At 52.8% G+C, this 23,743-nt stretch overlaps 2 protein-coding genes across 7 annotated transcripts; both read right to left on the reverse strand.

The window, feature by feature from the left end:
* Positions 1 to 424: 424 nt before the first annotated feature.
* ARL6IP4 (ARF like GTPase 6 interacting protein 4) lies at positions 425 to 10,066 on the reverse strand. Its single transcript, XM_020970158.2, has 6 exons — positions 9,980 to 10,066; positions 6,440 to 6,634; positions 4,702 to 4,998; positions 2,587 to 2,704; positions 1,122 to 1,191; positions 425 to 1,027 (listed from the first exon to the last, which is right to left on the reverse strand). The coding sequence occupies exons 2-6, from the start codon at positions 6,621 to 6,623 to the stop codon at positions 971 to 973; spliced, it is 726 nt and encodes a 241-aa protein (XP_020825817.1). The 5' UTR covers positions 6,624 to 6,634; positions 9,980 to 10,066; the 3' UTR covers positions 425 to 970.
* On the reverse strand, positions 10,055 to 23,107 carry OGFOD2 (2-oxoglutarate and iron dependent oxygenase domain containing 2). Of its 6 annotated transcripts, none has more exons than XR_013486467.1 (10): positions 22,906 to 23,107; positions 19,395 to 19,451; positions 18,972 to 19,082; positions 17,061 to 17,160; positions 15,773 to 15,900; positions 15,187 to 15,444; positions 14,365 to 14,787; positions 11,374 to 11,448; positions 11,173 to 11,266; positions 10,055 to 10,144 (listed from the first exon to the last, which is right to left on the reverse strand). XR_013486467.1 is itself a non-coding variant. In XM_020970159.2 (7 exons), exons 1-7 carry the CDS (start codon positions 23,044 to 23,046, stop codon positions 14,518 to 14,520), a joined length of 1,065 nt encoding a protein of 354 aa, XP_020825818.1. In that variant the 5' UTR covers positions 23,047 to 23,107; the 3' UTR covers positions 11,924 to 14,517. The 6 variants fall into 6 exon arrangements, 3 of the variants coding, with proteins under 3 accessions (XP_020825818.1, XP_020825820.1, XP_020825819.1); XR_013486465.1 differs by lacking the exon at positions 10,055 to 10,144 and adding an exon at positions 10,230 to 10,961; XR_013486466.1 differs by lacking the exons at positions 10,055 to 10,144; positions 11,374 to 11,448 and adding an exon at positions 10,230 to 10,961.
* Between the last annotated feature and the right edge of the window lie 636 nt (positions 23,108 to 23,743).

Raw genomic sequence — 23,743 nt, forward strand, 5'->3', positions numbered from 1 at the left:
GACAAAGTGTAGACAGACCTGTGGGTGAGTCTCTTTACTGGTACATTGGACAGCAACCCAAGAATCAGGAGTCAGGAGGTCGGCCAGTAGGCTGTCCCCTCCCTACGGCCCTCATTCCTGGGCTAACCTTCACTCCTGAGCAAGGAGGACAAAGTGTAGACAGACCTGTGGAGGTGCTTGCTGGCAGAGGAAAGGGGGGTGAACAAAAGCACAGGCACCCCCAGAACCTGAGTGCTCATACCACTACTGGCTCTGCCCCACAACGTCTCCGCCTGTGAATCCTGCGGCATCGCAGCCCAAATACACAGACCCCTCACCCAACGGGCTCTTCCCCAAATATCTTGTATCTGTCTGGGATCCAGTGATAAATATCTTCAGCATTAGAATTATACCCAACTCTCCAAGCAGAGACCAGACACAAGCCTGAGGCTGGATTGGGCTTTATTGTTAGCAGAACCCCGTAGGTGGAAACAGAAGGGACCAGAGTTGGATTCATGCAGCCAAGGGGGGGCCTCTCCCCTTCCCCCGCCCCTTTGAGAGAGCTCCAATGAGCTACTCTAGGAGTCCAGCCTCCAAGGCCTCACTGCCTTTCTTGGTGGCTGCTTCTTAGCTGGGCCTAAGTCTGGGGGCAAGTACAGCCAGGCCTGCTCAGATGACTCTAGCTCCCCGCCCCCGGGGTACTCCCTACAGGAGGGAGGACAGTGAAAATGCAGGCACCGTCCAGCTCTCCTGGACTCTTGGCAGGCATCAACATGCATTTCTTGCTTGGGCCAGGCCCTGAGCTCATAAACCCCCTGCTCACATCGGCCTAGGCAGCTGTCCTCAGGCAGTGGATAGGACAGTGGTAATGCCCGGCATCTTCAAGCTGGAGCCAGTGCTACCCTCCCAGGGAGCCCCCCAAGTCCATGGAGACAGCAGTCTGGGGGCAGGCATGGGGGACCAGGAGGTCGAAGGAAGGAGGCTGGGGGTCTTACTGCAACAGACCTGCTCGCATCTGGAAGGTCAGCCCATCACCTCTTGTGGCTTGCTGCAGGAAAGAGACAGGCACGTCGGAGAGGGAAGCCTCTAAGTGGGCAGGGGGCGGGGCCCCGGGCACCAGCGGGGGGAGAGGGGGCTACTACCTTGTTAATCGCCTTGTGTCTCTCTTTGGTGACAATTTCTTCCAGAACTTCACCGTCCCCCTTAATGAGTCTAGAACAGAAGAAGAGGTCGAGAGGGTGGGTGACCCTGGGGCCTGGGTTCGGGGCACTTGGGACAGGGGAGAATGGAAGGACAGGCAGGAGGCCTCTCCCCCAGGGGGACCAGGACCTCAGGAAAGGATCACTAGCCCACAGCCTGCATCTAGTCTAATCATGCACAAAAGGAATCGCCCCCACCAAGCGGCTGTTCAGCTTCTTCATGAAGACTCCTCCTGTGAGAGGGAACACCAGCCAGGCCAGCCCACTCCATACTGGGAGGAAAGTTTTCCTGACACGGAGCCTCCTTGTACCTTTCCACTACATCACAGCAGTGGGGAAGGAGTCTCCCAGGGCACATGTGGCCTTCCTTCTTTCCTGCTGAAAAGGCAGGCAGCAGGCCTGGATCTGTGCCAGGCTAGGAGTGGGACGTTATCTGTGAACATGACCTCATGGGCAGAGCTGTTCCGGCCTCATGTCAGGAGGCCCCCCATGGTTTGTCCCATCCACCACGCCCTCCCCTACCTCACCATCGCATGCACTCATCTTCCCATGGGACTGGGCAAGAGAAGGACAAGGCCCTGGGAGAAGGAGCCTGTTGTCACGGGATGGTCAGACTGAGCATTAGGTTCGGAATAAGGAAGTCCTGAGTTCCAAACCCACATTTACCAGCCGTGTGACCCTGGGCAAGTAGTGTATTCAAGCTCCTCTTATCCATACAGTGAGGCAGGACCAGACCCTGACATCTAGCAGGGGAGAAGAGCGGGATGAGAACCAAAAGGGACCTTCCAGGACCACCTAGGCCCAACCACACCTTATTTCACCAACATGGAAATAGACCACATCATCTGACCTGAGAGGTCAGGCGAATCACCCAAGACCACCCTAGGAGTTTACAGCAGAGGCAAAGGGACCTTGAACCCAGGTCCTCGGTCCGCCTCCAAGTCCAGAAGCAGGTCTGGACGCCGGTCTGTGCCTTCCAAGGCCACCCCTTGTACAGACTCGGGCAGCAGCTGCCCAAGGCCAGGAAGGGGCTCCCGTCAAGCCAGGACCTGCCTGGGGAATCTGAGGCTAGAAGGAGAGCAGGGCTTGGGCTACCCCCTCACTGTCTACCTTCCCAGCTGTAGCCACAGCATGGATGGACAAGCCAAAGGTTATTTCAAGTAGGAGCTGGAATCAACGGCAATAGCAGATCTCTACTGCCCTTGCTACTGTCCGGAATAAGCCGAGACTCACTCACAGAGACTCACAGAGACTCACCGGGGTTTTTAGATTCTGGAGGAGAGGTGGGGAATGGGTGGAAAAGCCCAGCTCCTTTCTCTCCCCTCCTTCCCACCACAGCATGGCCCTTGAGCTGGGCCCAGAGCCCCAGCTCCTGGGGGTTTCTCCCCAGCCCCTGAAATGCTCCTACCTCGTACGACCCGTCTCAGGGTCCACCACCTTGCGGATGACGCTCTGCCGGGCATCCCACTCCTCTTTGGTCATTGGCTTCATGGCCTGGATGCGGGACTTCTGCTCATCTGTCAGTACTATGCCCCAGGCCCCAAAAAGAACAGGAGTCAGTGCCAGCCAGGTGAGGCCTCCCCAAGGAGGGCAGAGGCCTGGATTACGAGTCAGTGGGCCAGACACCTGAGGACCCCACCTGGGAGGCAAGGGAGGGCATGTGCCTGACGGAGTGAGTGACTCTGGCCCGGAAGGTCTAGTCACCCACAGGACCAAGGGGAAGGGGGAGGGGAACGGGAACACGCATTTATTAAGGACTGACTGTGGGCCAGACACTATGCTAAGTGTTTTCCAAACATTATCTCACACCTCAGAGCCTGGAGAATCGAACTCTGAGGCCAAGGCCAGGTTACACTGTCTGGTTTGGCATCAGGGAATGAGGAGTCGAGACTGCCTGGTGACTCTGGGTGGTCACCCCAACTCTGAAATCCTGAGGTTCCTCATCTTTCAAAGTCAACAGCAAAGGGGCTTTTGGTGCAGAAGAATTAACCGTCCTGTTAGATTCAGGTTCTGGGCAGGACTTTTCCCTTTCTTTTCTTCGTCCCTTGGGGATGACTCGGGTGCCAGGAAGGGGGTGGGATTTATATGGAAATGAAGATGACGTAAAAACAAAATTTTGAAAATTTTAAGTTACAGGAGGCCTTTGCCCAGTAAACAATATCCACAATAACAACAGTGGAGGTGGAAAATACAAAATCAGCCAGAAAGGAAATGGGGGGTGATCATAACCACCAAGTGTGGACCCAGGAGAAAATGTAGCCTTTGCAGAAGTGGGGGACTGATCAAAGGAAAAGGAAAAGGACCTCTGTGTACAAAAAGATTCCGAGCAGCTCTTTTTGTGGTGGCCAAGAACTGGAAATTGAGGGGATGCCCATTGACTGGGGAATGGCTGAGTAAGCTGTGGTATGTCAAAGTAACGGAATGCTATCGTGCTGTGAGAAATGATGAATGGGCTGACTTCAGAATAACCTGGAAAGACTTGTACGAACTGATGCAAGCCTAAGTGTGCAGAACCAGATCATCATACACAGTAACAGCAATACCGTGACGAGGATCAACTGTGAAAGATTTAGCTAATCTGACCGCCAGAGATCCAAGACAATTCCAGCGGACTTATGATGAAAACGCCTCAACCTCCAGAGAACTGATGAACTCTTAGTGCAGACTGAAGTAGGATGTTTTCACTTTCTTTTTTTCTTTTGCGACATGGCTAACAGGGAAATAGGTTTTGCATGATTTCACATGTGTAACTGATATCGCATTGCCTGTCTTCTCACTGGGTGGGACAGGGGCTGGAGAGAGGGAGAGAATTTGGAATTCAAAAAAATTTTTTTTTAATGTTAAAAATAAATAATAAATTTGAAAAGAAAAAAAGCAGTGGGGGGCTAGGGGTGTGAAAGACTGCATATACCATCAGTTTCAGGCGTTGTGTTGTCTTGGTTCATGGTGCTGATAGGGATAAGGACCTGTGATGTCAATGGTCTGGGGGTATTCCTAGATAAGGAAACTCCCTCTAACAAAGTAGGCGGTCACCTTCTCTGCCCCAAGCCTGGGTCCCTGGAGGTTTTTTTTTTTTTGGGGGGGAAGGGGCTAGGCAGAGGGGTTAAGTGACTTGCCCAGGGTCACACAGCTAGTGAGTGTTATGTGTCTGAGGCTGGATTTGAACTCAGGTCCTCCTGAATCCAGGGCCGGGGCTCTATCCACTGCACTATCTAGCTGACAGGTTTAAGTGACTTGCCCAGGGCCAAGTAAGAGCCAGGACAGATCAGAGGCAGAGGCTTCCTGGATCCAGTGTCAAATGAGATCACCCATGTAAAGCACTTTGCAAACACAGAAGAGCCACCTAAATGTTGGCTGCTCTTCTTCCTGGCTCTATGGGGCCTGATGGGCGTGGCCTGTGCAAGCTTGGGGCCCGGCCAGCACTCCCTCCATGCTCCCCAGGAGAAGCCAAGACCCTGGTCTGGCCTGGACAGGTGGGGAGGGGGCTGGGGGGCACATCTCGCCCACCCCCACTGGCCCTTACCTGGGCCACTCTCCACCAGGGGCTCTTTCCGCCACTGGTCCAGCGAGGGGCCCGGCATCTCCTCTACCACCTTGGCCTTGGCCGCCTTCTCCTTCTTCTTCTTTTCCTTCTTCTTCTTCTTCTTCAGCTTCTTCTTTGCCTTCTTCTTTGAGCTCTTCTTGTCCTTACGCTTCCCTCGCTTTTTCCTGCCCCCACTGGAGGCCCCCGAGGAAGAGGAAGAGGAGGAAGAAGAGGTGGAGGAGGAAGAAGAGGAGGACCTGGGCCGCCTTCTCTTCCGGGCTTTGTCCCTGCTTCTCTCTGCACATGAGGAGAGGGGCCAGTGAAGGAGCCTCCTCAGAGCCTCAGGGAGGCCCAGCCTGAGAAGAACCAGCCTGAGTGGGGTACACCTTTCCCCTGCAGAAGAAGCTAGACCCGCCTGGGTGCCCTGAAGACAGCACAAGTCAGCAGCCTTTCTCAAGCGGACAGGTCTTCCTCTTGTCTTTCTCCCTGCTTCCCTTCTGTCCCTTCTTCCTTCCTCTTCCTTCCCTCCCTTCCACCAACCCTTCCCTCCCTCCTTTCTTCCTTCTTTCCCTCCCTCCCTCCATTCTTGCCTCTTTCCCCTTTTTTTCTTCTCTTCATCCCCTCCTTCCCTTCCTTCCCGCCTTTCCTTCCTTCTTTCTCTCCCTTCTTTCCTCCCCTCCCTCCCTCTTTCCCCTTCTTCCTTCCTCCTCCCTCCCTTCCCTCAAACAGGGTGAGCTCTCCCTACCCCCCACATCCTGCCACCCAAATCTCTCTGGAGCGTAAAGGATGCCTCATTCCACCACTGGAGAGTGGGCCACGGGCTGCTAAGCTGCGTCACAGAGAACCAGGAGCTGGGCAGCCAGGCCGAGCCTCAGAATCTGCCCAAACACACCCTCTCGCCCTGGAGTTTTTCCAAGTTAAAATGTTACCCTTGGTCCCACGAACACTAGAGAGGCCAGTTCAACGGCCTCTATGTTGAATGGTGATTCTGCTTCTCTGATTGATCTCCTGACACTGAGCTGTGAAGAGGAGGCACTGGCTGCCGTGGGCGAAGGATTACTAGATTCCAAGTCCGAGGCCCTGAGTTCATATCTCCCCTCTGCCAGTCAGTACCTGTGATCCTTTCTGGGGCTCCGTTTCTTACCAAAGTAAGGAGCTGCCCTCAATGGCCCCCAAGGCCCTCCCAGCTCCAAGTCTACATTCCCACAACCTCTCTGGACCTTGGCTCTCCCTCTGTAATAGGAGGGGACAGGAAGAAGTCATGCCTAAGGCCGCCGCCTGCCTTGGCCAGGCCCACAGCCGGCACTTAGCTGGGCACCTAAGAAGAAGGGAGAGCAGCTGCAGACTGGCCCCAGCCCTGCCCCCGACCCGGGCTGACCTGGGGCGTCCCCATGGGCCCTCAGCCCAGCCAAGAGGCCCCCCTCTGATCCCCTACGTTCCAGCCCAAGAGGACTCCTTTCACCTCCCACCTTCAGGCCTGTGCACAGGCTGTCTACAGAGCCTCCCCCCGCCCCCCGCACCTGTCTCTCTGAATCTTTGGCTCCCTTCAAGTCTCGCTCAGGTGCCCCCTTCCCCAGGAAGCCTTCCTGGCTCCTCACCCCTCCAGAGGTTAGCGCTCTGCCCCTCCTTGCTTCTCCTTACACTAATTCCAGCAGAATGTAAGCCCCTGAGGGCAGGGCATCCCCTGGCGAGCCCAAGAAGAACCTTGGCTCTGGCCTGGGTCCTTCTGTGTCCTCACCTTCCCCATTGGAGGCCAGGCTGCTCCTTGGGCCCTGAGAGCCTGAGGCAGAGGGGCTCCTTCCCCTGTCCTTACTGCTCTTCCTCCTCCTCCTCCTCCTCCTCCTGTCCCCCTGCTCTGGCGGCCCGTGGGAGGCGCTGCGGCTGCGGCTCCTGGAGTGCCTGTGGGACCGGCCACGGGCCATGCCTGCTACGGCTAGGAAAGAAAAGAACTGCGTCAGGTCCCGAGGCACAGACAGCGTATCCCTCCTCCGTACAGAGGAGGAGGCCGAGGCCCAGACCCACAACTAACAGTGTCAGGGGCACAAGAGGAACCCAAGCCTTCCTGATTACAAGTCCAGCACTACAAAGGAGAGGAAAGAGGCCTAGTTCTGGAGTTGGAGGCGCCAGGTTCAAATCCTGCCTCTTGCCATTTGCCGTGCTGTGTGACCTTGGGGAAGGTTCATCACCCTGGACTTCAGTTTCCTCCTCCATAAAATAAGAGGGCTAGAGAAAGTGGCCTCCGGGGTCCCTTCCGGCCTCGGCCGGGTCCTGACTCTGGGGGGGCGGAGGAGGACACTGAGTCCACAACCCTTTGCAGCTGATTGGATGTTGGGGGGCCAGAGGCTCCAGCATGAGCCTAAGGGGCTGAACCCGAGGGTAGGGGTGCGCTCCAGAGAAGGAGGTGAGTCTGGAGAAGGGGAAAGCTTAGGGATGGAGGAAGGACGGGTCTGAACAAGAAGCCGCAGGTGTCCTGGCGACGAGCGGCAGAGCTCAGGACCCAGAGGAGGGCTGAGGATGCTCAGCTGCCAGAGCCTCTGGGGAGAGACGAAGAGAGGAGAGGAGGGCAAGAAGGTCTCCTGTCTCACTGGATACCCCAGGTCAGAACTCAGGGCTTGGATGGAGACCCCGCAAAGGAGACTGAGAAAGACAGCAGCAGGACCCAGCCCTGCTGAGCTCGGAAGAGGCTAGTGGGCTCCAAAGCTGGTGGGAAACTGAGAACAGCCGCCCAGTGCGGGAGAACCAGCAAATGCATTTTAACAGCGAAGGGGAGATGAGAGAAATGAGTGGCAGGGAAGAATAAAAAGCATTTATTAAGCATCTACTGAGTACCAATGGGGACAGATGACATACACATGGAAGCAGGGGCCTGGGGAGAGGGTCATGGGGATGGTGAACAGACCCAAACATGGCCACTGTCTTTTCCAGAAGCAAGAGGGCGAGAGTGGGGAGGGAGGCTGGGGCAATTAGTCCCCTTGGCTTGGAGAGTGAGGTTGGGTGAAGCAGGCCAGAAGGGTCTGGGGAGGGCTGCTTCAGTCCTGAGCATATTTCCAGGCAGACAGGGAGGAAGGCAGGGGAAAAGGGACTCCAGCAGAGCCCCTGGGGAGATCCGGGGTTCTGAACCCGTGGCACGCCCTAGACTCCTCAGGAGCCCTTCTCAGAGGCTGTTCTTTAAACACACAAAATGAAATCCACAGGATTACAAAGGAAACCAATTATATTGGAAAATAGCTATCAAAATAGTTTAAAAACAGGTTCACCAAGCCCAGCTTAAGGTCCCCTGCTAAAGGGGACTAGCTAAATTCAACGTGTGCTGAACTCTGGGGGTCTGTCTCTCCAGGTGACCCATGACTCCTCAGTCCAGCCGCCTCTTCTCATCCCTCATGGAGCCTGACCTCTCTGCGGCTGCCAAGGATCTGAGAACGTCTCCCCTCCAGCTGTCAAGACACTGCTCTCTCCTGCTCCCTTCTACCTGTCTGAGCCCAGCAGTGTTTTTGTCTCAGTTGCTCTGCCCTCCCTCTCTCCCTCCTTTTTTCCCCCTTCCTCCTCTACTCTCTCCCCTCCCCCTGTTCTCCCCTTCTCTCTCTCCCTTCTCCCCTCCCCCTCCTCTCTCCTCTGTCCCCCCTCCTTCCCTTCTCTCTCCTCTTTCCCCCTCCCCCTCTCTCCTCTCCCCTTCCTCTCTCTCCTCCATCCCCTCCCTTCTCCTCTCTCCCTCCTTTTCCTCCCTCCCTCCCCTTTTCTCCCCTCCCCTCTGCTCCCCCTCCCTCCCTCTCTTCTTTCTCTCCTCCCCCTCTTCTCTCTCTATCCTTTTTGCCCCTCCTTCCCCCACTCTCTCCTCCCTCCCTCCCCCTTTTCTACCCTCCCCCACTCCCCTCCTGCTACTCTCCCTCTTTCCCCCTCCCTCCCCCACTCTCTTCTCCTTCTCCCCTCCCCCTCCTCTCTCCTCCCTCCCTCCCCCTTTTCTCCCCTCCCCCCTGCTCCCCCTCTCCTCTTTGTCCCTCCTTTTCCTCCCTGCCTCCCTCTCCTCCCCCCCACCCCCGCATGCAGCCTGGCTGTGAGACCCTGGGTAAGTGACTTCAGCTCTCAGTGTCTCCAACTCCTGGCTGCAGAGGAAGCACTGACTTGTGCACACTTAGATAGTGTTTTCACCTTCTCCCCAGCTGTCAGTCAACAAGTATTCAATAAATGCTTACTGTATGTTAGATGTAGTACCAAGCACGGGAGACACAAAGCCAGGCAGAAAAAGCATCACACTGGCTCCACAGGGCAGCCAGTTTAATTTTGCTGTCAGTATCCTCAGTGCCAGGTACAGTAGTAGGTACTTAATAAACACTTGTAGACTGCTTTGTATTCCCACTATCTGAGAGCCAGGCAAACAGCAGGTGCTTAGTACTTGAAAATTTTCTTTGTATCCCCACTGTCTATCACGGAGCCAGGCATACAGTAGGTACTTAATGAATGCTTACAGATTGTCTTCGTATCCCCATTGCCCTAGCCTTGCCTATTATACAGTAGGTCCTTAACAAATGCTCATGGCGAAAAGCCACTCCTGGCTAGGTGGTGCAGTGGAAAGAGCACCCGCCCTGCAATCAGGAGGACCTGAGTTCAAATCTGGCCTCAGACATTTTACACTTCCTAGCTGTGCGACCCTGGGTAAGTCACTTAACCCTGCCTCACAAAAAAAAAAAGCTCATTGGTTGCATCTCTACTGACAAACACAGTGCCTGGCACACAGTAGGTGTTCAGTGAGTGCTTGAATTGAAATGAATTTTTCCCAATTCCCATCAACTCTCTCCTACTCATTTACCTTTATTATCTCTCACCTGAGCCTCACCGAAGCCCAGGGAAGGAGGTGTACTTACTATTAGCCCCATTTTATAGGTTTAGAAATCGAGCCTCAGGCAGCTCAGGTGACTGGCCCCAGGTTACACAGCCAGAAAGTGTCAGAGGTAGGATTCGAACCCCAGAACCAAGAGGCCAAGATGGGGTGGTACAGGCCACGCCCCCTCCCGACGGTGAAGGCTCGGGGAGGAGGGGACAGTCCCGACTCTACCAGGATTACGGAAACTTGTAGCGGTTCCTTTAAGAGCTCCGCCCCTTTCCAGAAGAGAGGGAGGGCTCTCCTAGGGCAATAACCTGCGCAAGTGCAACGGGCCGCACTCCGGGAAGCTCCCTCCTCCCCGCACCTGGAGGGTCAGTGTCCCAAGGAAGACCTTCCCCCGGCGCGGCAAGGCCCGGGTTACTCGGGCAGGCCGCGCCCCTCTCGCCCCGAAGTTCTCACCGCCTTTGGAGGAGGGCACACCGCGGGGCTGCTCCGCTCGGCTGTCCGCGCTGCTAACGACCCATCGGGAAAAACCGCCGCCGGGGGCCCCGCGGAGCCAGCTCGAGATCCGAGGGCGGCCACGGGGAGAGTCCCTTTCCTACTTCCGGTCCTCCGAAGAACTTCCTGAGAGGGAGGGAGGGAGCCACTGTCGAGCTGAGTCCCGGACGCGAGGGGGCGCTCGAAGGCCAGCCTCCCCCCTCCCCCTCCCCCTCCACCCCCGACTTGTAGCTGGGGTGGAAAACTGACTTCGCGAGTTCCGCCGCTAGGTGGTGCAGTGGATAGAGCGCTGATTGAAAAGACCTGAATTCGAATGCCACTCCACTTACTAGCTGTGTGAGCCCGAGTAAACTACTTAACCTTGTCATGCCTCAGTTTCCACACCTATAAAATGGGGCTGATAATAGCAGTGACCTCCCAGGGCTGAAAGGAGGATCAAACAAATATGTGTAAAGTGCTTTGCAAACCTTAGAAAGCCAGCTGTTATAAATACACATAAATGCTTACCCTCATGGACTGGACTCAAGAAACCTGGGCAGAAATCCCTGCTCAGACATAAGCTGTGTGACCCTAAGCACGTGAGCCTCAGTTTCCTCCTCTGTTCAATGGCACTGGTGAGAACGCCCGGGCTCACTCCTTCAGCAAACATGGATTAAGCTCCTAGCACCTGCGTGCAAGGGGCTGGGGACACCAGGACCAGAATGAAAGAGCCCCTGCCCTGGTTAAGGGCAGTCCCTGCCCTCCCAAGTCTGCCGTGCACAGGGGAGCAGGGTGTTTAACCAAGGAAGAGGAGGCAGGGAGTCTTCACCCGGGGTCCAGCCCCGGCCAAGGGGCTCATGGATTTCGGGGTTCTATGCACTTCCAGGGGGAACACATCTTCATTTCAATCTTGTTGGCTTCCTTTGTAATCCTCTGTATTTTATGCTGTGCATTTAACAGGATTCTGAACAAAAGTTAAAAGGTTTCAGGAGATGGCTAAAGGGGTCCATGGCACGTTAGAGATTAATAACCTCTGCATTAACGGCATTCAACGCCCTTGAGTTTGGTACTGTTCTACTCTTCCAGTTTTAGCTCCTCTGCCCTCAAACACTATGCTCCAGACAAACTTAAAACTCCACCTCCCATCATGCCTCTGTCCACACTCTTCCACCTACCAACAGCTCCTCATCCCTGGGCTTCTGCCTCCTTCCCCTGAATGGGTAGCCATCTTCATCCTCTGACTTTGCAAGTACTTTGGTTTATATCTCCCTAAGAAACAGAAGGGAGTAGGCGGTCAAGAGCTGGTCTTGGAGTCAGAAAGCTCATCATATCCCATCTCTGACTCATGCTGTGTGACCTTGAACAAATCATCTTACCTCTGCCTCCAGGCAGCCCTCTGGGATTATTTCAGAGAAAATGATTATCTGCCTTGGCAGAGGGAATGTCCTACCCTGGAAATGACATCACAGCTCTGGTTAGGTCTCATCCTAAGACCTCTTCCAGCTCTAGATCCTGGATGGCATGAAGCAGGCCAGTGAACAGCCGCCATAGTTGTTGAGAGTTGTCTCTGAGGCCAGCTGTCCATCCACTATGCCCTGATTGCTCACTAATACAACGGATGGTCTCCAGACTTATTTGATCCTGGCTCATCCCTATCAGGAACAAACTTTTAAGCTCATCCTCAATATATGCATATGTGCTTATTCATAAATTCTATACGCTTGCTACCATACTAATAACTGTCATAAAACCTAACACAAACAAATTTTAAAAGGATGAAATGAATGATGAATGTGATGAATGCAGAGTGAAGAAAACTATTGTTACACAATGATTACAACAATGTAAGTGGAAAGGACCCCCCCCACCAAGTGATAAAGAATAAGCGTAGTTCAAGAGAAAGAAGAAAAAAGAGGCACAGGAGGATGGAGGCCCACACACACTGCATACTGTATTTTTTTTTAGACTTTTTCAATGTATTGATCAGTGGTGCTCATTTCTCTTCCTCTTTTTTGTCTTAAAAAAATATTATTTACTCTCTGGGAGGGGAAGAGAGGGATACCGGGGGACATTATGACGTAGAAAACAAAAGGCATCAATAGAAACTTATTTTTTAGAAAGGACAAACTGCAGTTTTGATACCTGACCCTAACATCACTGGGCAGCCACAGGAGTTTATGAGGAGAGGATCCCTTTGACTCAGTGTCCCATTCTGCACACCACCGCCTAGGATGCCACCTGGTTGGCCATGGGGAGTGTCCAGGTTACTCAGGGAGTACTCAGGAAGCTCTTAGGATCCGGGTCGAGCTGGGGTGGCGGGGGGGAGGAGGAGGAGTAACCTCCCAGCCTGGCCATCCTACACAGGGCTAGCCACGGCAACGTGGTGCCAAGGCAGGCAGTCGTTCCCCCGGCAAGACCAGAACCAGTCTTGGGGGGTTCAAGCAGGAAGGGCTGCCCACATCTAGCAGCCTGAAACCTCTATGCCGGGGTGGGGAACCTGCAGCCTCGAGGCCACATGGCCTTCTAGGTCCTTGGGTGCAGCCTTTGGACTGAGTCCAAGTTTGACAGAACAAGTCCTTTTATTAAGGGTATAAAGTTCAGTGAAGTTTGGATTCAAAGGACCACACTTGAGGCCCTAGAGGGCCACAAGTGGCCTTGAGGCCCAAGGTTCCTCACCCTTACAGCCTAAGCCATCTCTTTCTTCTTCCTCTCCCACCCACAGCCAGAGCTCTGCTCATGGTCCTCATCACCTATCATCTTCACTGATAGCTGCCTCTCCCATCTCTAATCCATCCTTCACACCCCTGCAAATATAATGTCATTCATTCAAAGCTCTGTCCCCTTCACTCATCTCCTCACGGACAATAGAGAGGCACTGAACAGTAGGCTTGGTCTAGCACCTCTACCATCCAGCATCATCCTACCTTTCCAGGTTCTAGGCCTTCACTCTTTATGTCACTTATCCTCTTCACGTCCTCTAGCTTAACTGTTGTACTTCTCAATGGCCCCAGATCTCATGTCTCTGGGCCCTTGTCCATACAGTTCCCTGCACCCAAATACCTTCCTCATTTCTCTGATTTCTTCCTGTCCATATCTAGCTAAAATCCCAGGATTTTACAAGGCCTGCCTTCAGCCTTTTGGACTTTATGTAGCTTCTGACTTACATCTCTCCCAATGCTCTCATTATGTTTTGTGTTATGGTTACTCACAACCATAATTCTAGTCTCTTACTGGGCTGAGATCCCTCATATAATCCCCAGCTTCCTTCAAAACCCAGCTCAGGAGCCATCTCTCCTACAAAAGCCTTTGCTTTTGCTCCCCAGTTAGTACTATTTCCTGAACACACTATTTACTCATCTGTGTATCACACCCACAGCAGAATGTAAGCTCCTTGAAAACAGGGAGTTTTCAATTGTCTTTGTATCCCCAGTGCCCTGCACACAGCAGATACTTAATAATATTCTATGTTAGGTTTAACTGAAACCCCAAGATGGAGGGAATTGGTTTGTTTCTCTATCTCCCTCTGCCTCAGCATATATACTAGGGAGGCAATGAACAGTCAAGGATCGAAGACCTGATGCCATCCTACCTTTCCAGCCTTCTAGGCTGTGATTTGACAACAGGTGTTTAATTAATGTTGAATTGGATTGGACTGAAATGTCCTGGATGGAGGTGCTGACATGCTACCTAACCAGGATGTCAGTATGGCAGCAGGTGCCCGTGCTCTGGCTTGGCCACTGCCTGGCAGGACCTCAGTTTTGCACATTCCAGCTGTGACCCTGGACAAGTTAACTAATATCTACCTCATTTAGTTTCCTCAATAAAATGAAGGGGAAAAAGAACAGAAAAGTCACTAAGATGAACTGGATGTTAGAGGAACTGGAGAAACAAGATGAGTTCCTGAGGCCCCCACAGCAACTCTAAAGACATCTCAGCACGGTGCGAGTCTTCCAGGAAAGAAGTGGAGTGGAATGGAAAGCTGCCTGAGCTGCCTACCTAGAGTGAGGGCCATAACTGGAGACAGACAAACAGGCGAGGGGCAGTGAATTGACGCAAGATACTACAAAGGAAGGCTCTTAAGGGCCACCTGGCACCTGCAGGTCCTGGACCTTTGCCAGACCTATTCCCCCACCCCCAGTGGCTTAGAGGGATGGTACAGCTTCCTTACTACATACTCTATACTACAGAATAACTCTGTGGCCCCCAGCAGCTTAGCTTGGGTCAGACAGGGTTTCTTGAGATGCCTCGAGCAGCCCTGCTAGTCACGTTTTATTGTCCCATCCATCACAGCTGGGATCCCATCAGTACCTTGCTGTTGGCAGGCCCCCTCGGGGGAACACTTTGAAAGGTCAGTTTTTCCCACGCACCTTCCCAATCCTCAGTGAATCTCAAGGACCGCTTCTACGTGATGGGCCCCCAGTCTGGGCTCCTGCTTGGGACTGGGCTATCATGGCTAATGACACATAGAAGGGCCTGGCAGAGCTTTCAGACTGGTGGGCCACAGGGTAGGAGGCTGGGACTCAGGTCAAGGTGCAAATGTTCATAGTACTGGGCTCCCCTTCTTCTCGGGTGAAGCCATCCCCATAGCCCTCATCCTCCACCAGCTCAGGCGGCTTCCCACACATGGGACAGAGCTGGTTGCGGACAGAAGAGGCCCTCATCCAGATAATGAGGTTCCATCGTTCTCCAGACTCCAAGGACAGGGCCCCGTGCAACTGCCCGCCCCGATGCAGCACCCCTCGGCCCAGCACGTGTGGCACCTCCAGGTACTGCACTTCACTGCTCGACACCTGCAAAGCGGAGGGGCTCGTGAGGTGGGCTGCATTTCCCAGCCCCCAGGAGCAATGCTCTGGTGCAGCCCCCCAGGCCTGCCTGCTGGTCCTTACACAGGGCACTCTGGCCTGCACCCCACCGCCATACCTGAAGGCACTCCCTCCTTTGATCTGCCTCTCTACTTGAAAGTCAGAAGACCTGGGTTCTAGCACTGTGACTTCATGCAAGTCATTTCTCTCCCGCCCCCCCCCACTGGGCCTCAGTTTCTTCGTCTATAAAACAAGGGGGCTGGATGAGACAACCTCTAAGTTCTATTGTCTCCCTGACTAGAAGTGCCTGGCACACAGTAAGTGCTTAATAAATGCTCGCTGCTTGATTAAACTCCAAGTAGTGGAGATGGGGGGAGGGGTGGGTACCTCACGAAAGTCTCCAAAGTAAAGGCTGCCCTCCGAGAAGTTCTTGTTCAGCGAGATGTTGAGGGTGACCTCGGCGTTGTCATAGTGGTAGCTGAGGTCGCGGTCCTCATCCATGGTGTACTTCACCACAAAGGCGCGGTGGCTGTCCAGCTGGCCGCCTCCACAGTCAGGGTACAGGAGGGCAGTGAGGGGCTGTAAGTACTGCTCCCGGAGGGGAGTCACCAAGGGCTCGTCCAGACCCAGCTCGTATAACAGGATCTAGGCAGAGAAAGGAGCCAGCCATGGGTCAAGGATTTGGCTTCAAAAGCCACCTCCCTTACTTATTCCCTGGGTGACCTTAGACAAGTCATTCCCCCTCAGTCCCCTCCTCTAGAAAGGTCCCTTTTCAGCTCTGGCTCTGTGGTCCTGTGGACTCCCTGCTCCTCTCTAAAAGGAGGGAGCGGGGCCTTAGGGGTCCCCTCTGGTTCTAGATCTCTGAGTCTTTCTCACCTCTCTGAAATCACCCTCTGAGGCCTTGCTGGTTCAAGTGGGGGCCAGAGCGGGGGGGCCTCACTGCATTCCCCGGGAGCCCGGGGGCTGCGCCTACCCCGTGGTTATTCATGGTGTTGGGCCGCCCTTTGGGCATGTCCGACTTCTCAAAGTGTTCCAGCTCCTTCAGCAGCATCCGGCAGAAATCCAGGGTGAAGACCGGCAGCCGGTAAATCCTCTTCTCATCTACAGAGGGGACGGGCGGTTTGCAAAAGACAGCCATACCAACATTCAAAGGTTTGTCCCCAGCATCCTGCTTGTGATGGGTACTGGGCTAGGCTTGACTCCCAGCAAGCCAAATACAATCACATAGGTACACAGTCAGACAGCCAGACACACATATACCCACACCCAGACAATCACACAGCTAGACACACACACACACACAGAGTCAGACAGATACAGATAGACACACATACCCAGAGATACACACACAGAGTAAGACAACAATCAGACACACACAAACATACAGTCAGGCAGACACACAGATATATACACACAATCAGACAGACAGACACAGACACAGACATGCACAGACAGATACACAACCACACAGACACAAAGATACATATACACACAGACAGACAGACACAGATATATATAGTCAGACACAAACACATATACACACACAGAGATACATTCAGTTAAACACACACACACACACACACACACACACACACACAAACACAGAGTGCATTTGTGCCCTTAAGTCAGGGAGCGTGGGTCAGTGGAAAGGACACAGGCTATGACCACACCTGACTGGTACTTTGTTAGCCTCAGGCAGGTGGCCTCCCCTCCCTGGGTCTGCTTTCTCATTGCTGAAAGAAGGAGCTGGGACCAGAAGAGGTCTAAGGTTCTCTTCTGTCTCTCAATCCTACAACCCTAACGCACATCTTGCTCACACCGATATAAAGCTTACCCCGTCACTCACCCCCTTTAGGTCGCAGTTTCCTGACCAGTAAAAAGGAAGAGTAACACTGGATGCCCTCAGACCCAAGAACCTAGGAGCCCTTGAGCCCATCACTACAACCCTCTGAGCCACATCTGTAAAATGAGTCAACAATCCTTGTGCTACCAACCTCACTGGGCTGGTCTACAAGTTGACAAGCACTTAGTAAGCACTTACTGCATGCCCAGGCACTGTGCTAAGCACTGCCTTCCAGGAGCTTCCATTCCACACAGAGGGCGAGAAGGGGAGGAGAAGGCCAGGCCAAGATGGGGTCACTGGCCTAAACGAAGGGACTGGCAAAACCATGGACATGTGAACTGAGATTATTATCATGGCAGTCAGTCTGTCACTGGGGATGGATGGTGGTCCTTTGGGGACTGTGCCGCCTGGGCCTTACCTGACAAGGTCTCGATGCGCTTGAGGAGGCCTGGAAGGTTAGCATCCAGGGTCTCACAATACTGAACAACAGACCGAAACTCTGAGACCATAAACTGCTCCTGGGGGGGGGGAGGAGAGGAGGAAGAAACAACATCATCCCAGGACATCCTCCCAGAGTCCTGAGCCTGGAAGCTGCTTAAGCCCTGGACATCATTCTGGAACCAGGAACCCTCCCTAGAAGAGTATACTGTACAAATGGAGTTTTCTGTAAGTCAGCAAACATTTATTAAGCACCTACTGTATGCCAGGCATTGCCCTAGGGATATAAAAAAAGACGGGGCTCCTAATTTGTCTCATTCCCATAGAATGGAAGCTCACTGAGGACAGGTTCTGCATTCCTATCTCCACGGACCAGAGGAGGTAGGTGTTTAACAAATGCTGATCCAGGGATTAATTTGCTAGGTGGTTACATTCTTGAAGAGATGGGTGGCCCTGAGAAGACTTTGTTCTGTCTGGCCCTCAAGGGAGGCCAGAGCCAGGAACAAACAGTGGGTGAAAGCAGCAGGACTCATGAGCAGGGTCTGGGTGAAGCCTCTGGGAAAGCCACACACCCGGAGAGAGTCCAACAGGAGAGTTCTACGAAAAGGGACCAATTCACCCAATTAATGGGGTTTGGGGGGTTTTAATTTATTCTGATAATTAATAATAATAGCTGGCACTTATAGAGCCACTTTTTGGTTTGAAAAGTGCTTGACAAATATAATATCATTTGAGCCTTGAAGTAACCCTGGGAGGTTGGTGCTGTTATTGTCCCCATTTTACAAATAAGGAAACTGAGGTGGACAGAGGTGAAGTGGCTTGCCCAGGGCCCCACAGCTAGCAAGTCTCTGGGGCTGGATTTGAACTCAGGTCTTCCTGATTCCAGGTCCAATGTTCTACGCACTATGGCACCACCTCGATAAACTCAACAATCAGAGACGTACAGGAACATGTGAGCACACCAAAGAGCAAAGAAAAGAGGGCTGTACGCAAACCCAGGAAACTCTGTTACACGAATTTCATGGGGCCAATATGTTTATTATGTTGACATATGTATATGTATTTATATTATGTCTTATGTATATATTTATATTACATTATATTTAAACCAATACATTATTTAAACTAATATACTAACATATAAACTAACATATTTTAAGCTAACATGTAACATGTTTAAACTAATAATAATCTGGTTATAACAAAATTGTCCTGTGCGCTTGCATTGGCTGGGAAAACTCATATACCCCATATGTTCTACGCAAAGTGAATGACTCCACCACAGACCCTTGGAAAGGCAACTGGCTCCTCTGATAGGCTGCTGCCAGGCTGAGCAGTGAAGAAGCTCATGGGCAGAGCTGGTCCAGGCACATTACAGAAAATGAATTACGCAAGGGAAATAAAAGGTTAGTATCAAGGGACATATATGATCGAGGGGAAAAAAAGATAAGTTACCAAGAGATAACTGATTTGAAGACCGTGGCTCTATTGGGATCCCCGCTTAATGTTAAAAGAACAGAAAAGAGGCCCCCATTGGAGGGGTGCCCTTGGCAGGTTTGAGAGTCATACAGGAAGGGCAGGCAAGGATAAGATATATGTGTCACAGGAGGAAATGTCCCTATCAAAGAGTTCAGGGAGTTATCGGAGTTTATTGAGATAGCCCCTTGGGGCTAGGGTGGGGGCAACCCAAAAACTGTTTGGCTTCCCCACTGGACTTCAAGGAGGAGGGAGAGGTTGTCTGTGCTGATAAATTTGGCCCATGCTGCCGAGGCTAGAGATACTCTAAGAGTCCATCATGCCTCACCCAGGGCTGGCTGCTCACACCCCACCACTATCTTTACTACTACAGTACCACCACTACCCTTTCTGGGCCCCGCCCACCAAGACGCACCTGCAAGCCATACACCTGGGGCTGGACTGGGAGGTAGCACTGGGCAATGGTGGCTTTCCTCTGTGAGGCCTGCTGAACCAGCTGCTTCCTCCGCTGGACCTCCTTCTCAAGCTACGAGTGAGGATAACCATAATACAAACAATAAGAACAACAACAGGACATAGGGACTGGACTGATTTCATTGCTATAAGGAGCTCCCGGGTAAGGAAATGCCCTCTACTAGTGTAGACTGGCACCTTCTCTGCATGTTACAGTCTTAAGAGAGCTGCTTGGAGGCAGTAAGAGGTCAAGTGACTTGCCCATAGCAACACAGCCAGAGGGTATCAGGGGTAGACTTGCAGATTTGAACCCAAGTCTTCCTGACTTCCATTTTCCCTGGAGGAGTGAGCACAAGAATTCATGGGCATGGGACTTGGTTGTTACCTCAGCCAACACCTGCTCAAAGTCCTCAGGACTCACACAGCCACGGCTCTTAAGGACCTGGAACAGACAAAGTGAGGGGTGGCTCGAAGTTACAGACAGCATGACCCCAGGGCTAACCCCCCAACTAAGGTCCCCAGGGCTCAGAGGGGAGCCCAAGTGACATCCCCACCCCACAGGTCCTACCAAACTGCACAAGCCTCAAAGAGTCCGTGGCCTCAGTTTCCCAATCTATGATGGGGAAGGAGGGGGTTGGACTACACAACCTTACTGCATGGGATCATGGTACAATGGAAAAGCACAGTCTTTGAAGTCAGAGGGCCTGGGTTCAAATCTCACCTCTGATATGACCTGTGTGACCCTGGGCTTCAGTTTCCTCTGATAAAATGAAAGAGTTGGAGCAGACGGCTTCTGAGACCCTTTTCAGCGCTACAGCTATGAAGCTATGACTACATAATTTAATAACAGCTAACATTTATTAATCACCCACTATATTCCAGGCACTGTGCTAAGCACTTTACAATTATTATCCCATTTGGTCCTTACAACAATTCTGGGAGGGAGGTACTCTTATTATCCACATTTTATTTGATTTTACTTTATTTTATTTTATTTTTCGGCTAGGCAATGGGGTTAAGTGACTTGCCCAGGGTCACACAGCTAGTAAGTGTTATGTGTTTGAGGCAGGATTTGAACTCAGGTCCTCCTGAATCCAGGGCTGGTGCTTTATTCACTGCAACACCTAGCTGCCCCTATTAGCCACATTTTACAGATAAGGAAACTGAGGCAGACAGAAGTGAAGTAACCTGTCCAGGCTCACACTGCTAGTGGTCTTTTCTTGTCTCCAGGCCCAGAGTTCATAAATGTCTAAGGTCCTTTCCATTTCTAAACTGACAAACAGCCTAACTAAATTCAGAGAGGCTCAGTACAAGAAGGTCAGCAAAGAGGTAAGAAAGACCTGAATTCCAATCCAGCCTCAGAAACGGTGACCCCCTCAGGCTCCAAGTCTATCATTTAACCCCTCTGTGCCTCAGTTTCCCCATCTGTGAAAATATGGCAATAACACCTCCCCATTCTTTCACCTGTGAGATGGAGTTAATGTCACCCACCTCAAGGAAAGCACTTTGTAAAACATGTAAGCCTCACAGAAGGATGGACCGACAATGGAACAGCATGATCAGCAAAAGCACAAGGGGTGTAATTCACCCACAGAGGGAAAGAGCGCCCAAACCGAAGAAACCACAGAGCTTTCTGAAGAGTGGAGGAATTCACAACGGCACCCCTCCGTGACAAAACACTTCACTTTCTTACAAAATGCTCTCCTTAGAATCTCCCTGGAGGAAGATGCAGGGAAACACGGGGCAGGGGAGACTGCACACACTGCTAGACTTGGAGTCTGTATGCCTCGGGCTTCCATTCCGGCTCTGCCATTCGCTACCTGTGTGACCCTGAGCAAATCCCTTCCTGCCTCCATTTCCTCATTCATGAAATGAGGGAGATGGCAGGACACACACAATGATGACAATACTGACGGATAAAATGGTGCCCAAAAACAACCAGAATGCTATGTAATTAGAAGGACCGTTCTTGTCCTGAAGAAGAGATGAAATAACGCTCCTCCCTCTCTTCTTTGCACAAAGGGGAGACCCTGGGTGCAGAGTGCTATCTATATACACTGTCAGATTGGATGAATGGTTCGCTTAGGTTTGTTAAACTGCTTCCCCTCTCCCCCCTTTCTTTTATTGTGTTAGAAAGGCTGGCTCTCTGGAGAGGAAAAGGAAGAGGGTTATATTTAGAAATGAAGGAGACATAAGAACAAAAAAGGTCAATGGCTTTTTTTTTTAATGAGGGAGCTGGACTGGGTGGTTTTAAAGTCTTGTCCTGCTCTAAATCACAGGAACACTTAACAGTAACCGCTGGCGTTTGGGGTGCTTTTTAGATCTTTATCGATACCTTTGTTTTTGTCTCTCTTTTATTTCCAAATATAGCCTCCATTCCCCTTCCCTCACCCAATCTTCAACTCATCCCTTGTGGCAAAAATAGACATTTATTGAACGTTTTGAGGATCCTCACGACAGCTCCGTGAGGGAGACACTAGGGGAGTTATTATTGCCTCCATTAAGGACACGAGCTCAGAATGGTTAAGTGATTCACTTATGGTCACACAGCTAGTAAATACTGGAGATGGGACTCAGTCTTTCAGGGTCTGGCGCCTTCATCAGACAAAAGCGAATTTCCATAGGAATCAGCTAGAGGGGGCCTCTGGGGCTGTAGGATCATTAATTCCTATCGAGCAATCTAACCCCGCCCCCCACCCCACTTCATCAGAATGAAGAAACTAGGGGGACAGCTAGGGGGCGCAGTGGATAGAGCACTGGCCCTGGAGCCAGGAGGACCCGAGTTCAAATCCGACCTCAGGCCAGACACTTGACACCAGCTATGTGACCCTGGGCAAGTCACTTAACCCCAACTGCCCAAAACAAACAAAATAAAAAACAAAACCAAAACAGAATAAAGAAACTAAGGCACCGGGTCACAGGAGGGCATGAAGTACAGTCAGAATGTGGACCCTGGTTCTCGAACTCCCACCCTGGTGCTCTTTCTGTGACACTTCTCCTCTGAGAAGCATGTGCCCTTTCAATGATAATGGCTCATCCATACCCAGCACCTGGAGGCTTGCCGAGCGCTTCCCCTATATTACCTCATTGGATTCTCCCAACCACTCCGGAAGGTCGGAAGGATTATTATCCCCATTTTACAGCTGAGGAAGGCTAAGCGGCCCTAGCGCCAGGGTCACACAGCCGGTACGGGTCTGAGGCCGGATCTAAGGCGGCGTCTTCCTGACTCACCTGCTCTGCTCCTGCACCCCAAGGACCAGGCGCCTTTTCTACGTGGTTTGCACTGCCACCTCCCTACGCGTCGTCCCCCCACTAGAACGTCGGCTCCTGGCGAGCTGGGGCTGTCTGACTTTTCCACGTGCTGGTGCTTTGCACACAGTAAGTGCTTAATAAATGTTTGCTTCATTCTTTCACACCGGACAGCTCGGGAGCACCTGACCATCGCGGCTGCACAGGCTCTGAACTTCGCCTCCAAATATAAAAGCACCGGCTTCAGAGCAGGACAGGGCGGTGGAGGTCCTCTTACAGACAAGGAGACCGAGGTCCAGAGAAGGGCACGAGGCAAAGGGGAAGTGACTACAGAGAGGAAGCGTCCGAGGCCCAATCGGAATTGTGGTCTTCCTGCCTGAGACCCCCCCCCCCAACAGCTGTCTGTCGTCCACTCCGGTCTGGGGGGCGCTCCGGCCCCCGGCTGGCCTCGAGCCTGGGCCGGGCACTCGCTGGGCGATCTGGGCCGTGAATGACCCTCTCTGGACCTCGGGCTGGGCCGGACGCCCTCCGAGAGGCCATCCCGGCGACGCCCACCACTCCGACGGGTCCTTACGCGCCCAGCCCCGCTCCGTGCCTCAGTTTCCCCCCTGTGACCGAGGCCCCGTGCCCCCGCGGGGAGCTCCTACCAGGCCGTAGTCTCGGCGCAGCTGCTGCTCCTCCAGGTAGCGCACGTGCAGCCGGTAGCGGGGCAGGAAGAGGTTCTCGGAGCAGAAGCAGTTACAGCGGAAGAAGCGCCGCGCCGCGGCCCCAGCCCCGGCTGCCGCCATGGCGCCCCGCCGGGCACAAGGCGCAGCTGCGGCGCGAGCCGGGAGCGCAGGCCGGGAGCGCCGGCGCGGGGGCGCGCGGCCCGCTGGCCCGGCCCGGCCGCCGTAGCAACGCCTCGGTCCCGAGGGACGTGGCCCGCCCTCGGCCCCGCCCCCACCCCGGGGAAACCAGGGAGTGACTCCAAATGCCCAGACCCGGGGAAGGCGGAGTCTCCCGGCGCTTAGGGATCAGGACCCAGCGGGGAGCTGCGCGGAGCGCCACGGGAGAAGGGGTCCTGTGACTCCAGCCCAAAGGGCAGGGACTCTCAGGCCCAAGAGGCCCACCGCCCATTTTACAGAGGAGGAAACCGAGGCCCAGGGAAGCGAGAGGATGAGAAGAGCAGACATTTATTTTTCAAATAAGTTTTTATTGACGTTTGTTTTGACATCCTCTCAATTTTCCCCTGTATCCCATCCGTCATCCCTTATAACATTTTTTAAAAAGAAAGGAGGAAGAGATAAAAAACAGCAAAACTGTTTGATACATAGAATAAAACCTGGCAACATAGTCAACATCCCGCCACCCACCCCCTTACAAAGGAATAGGGGGAGGTTCATTTATGAAATTTGATTAAGGTCCACAAAGTGCTTTATAGGCACATTCGATACTCACAACCCCGAGAAGCAGAGATGACAATGTTTATTCCCATTTCACAAATGA

Source organism: Phascolarctos cinereus, unplaced genomic scaffold, assembly GCF_003287225.1.
Source record: "Phascolarctos cinereus isolate Bilbo 61053 unplaced genomic scaffold, phaCin_HiC Scaffold_4;HRSCAF=312, whole genome shotgun sequence".
In the NCBI taxonomy this organism is placed as follows: Eukaryota; Metazoa; Chordata; class Mammalia; order Diprotodontia; family Phascolarctidae; genus Phascolarctos; species Phascolarctos cinereus.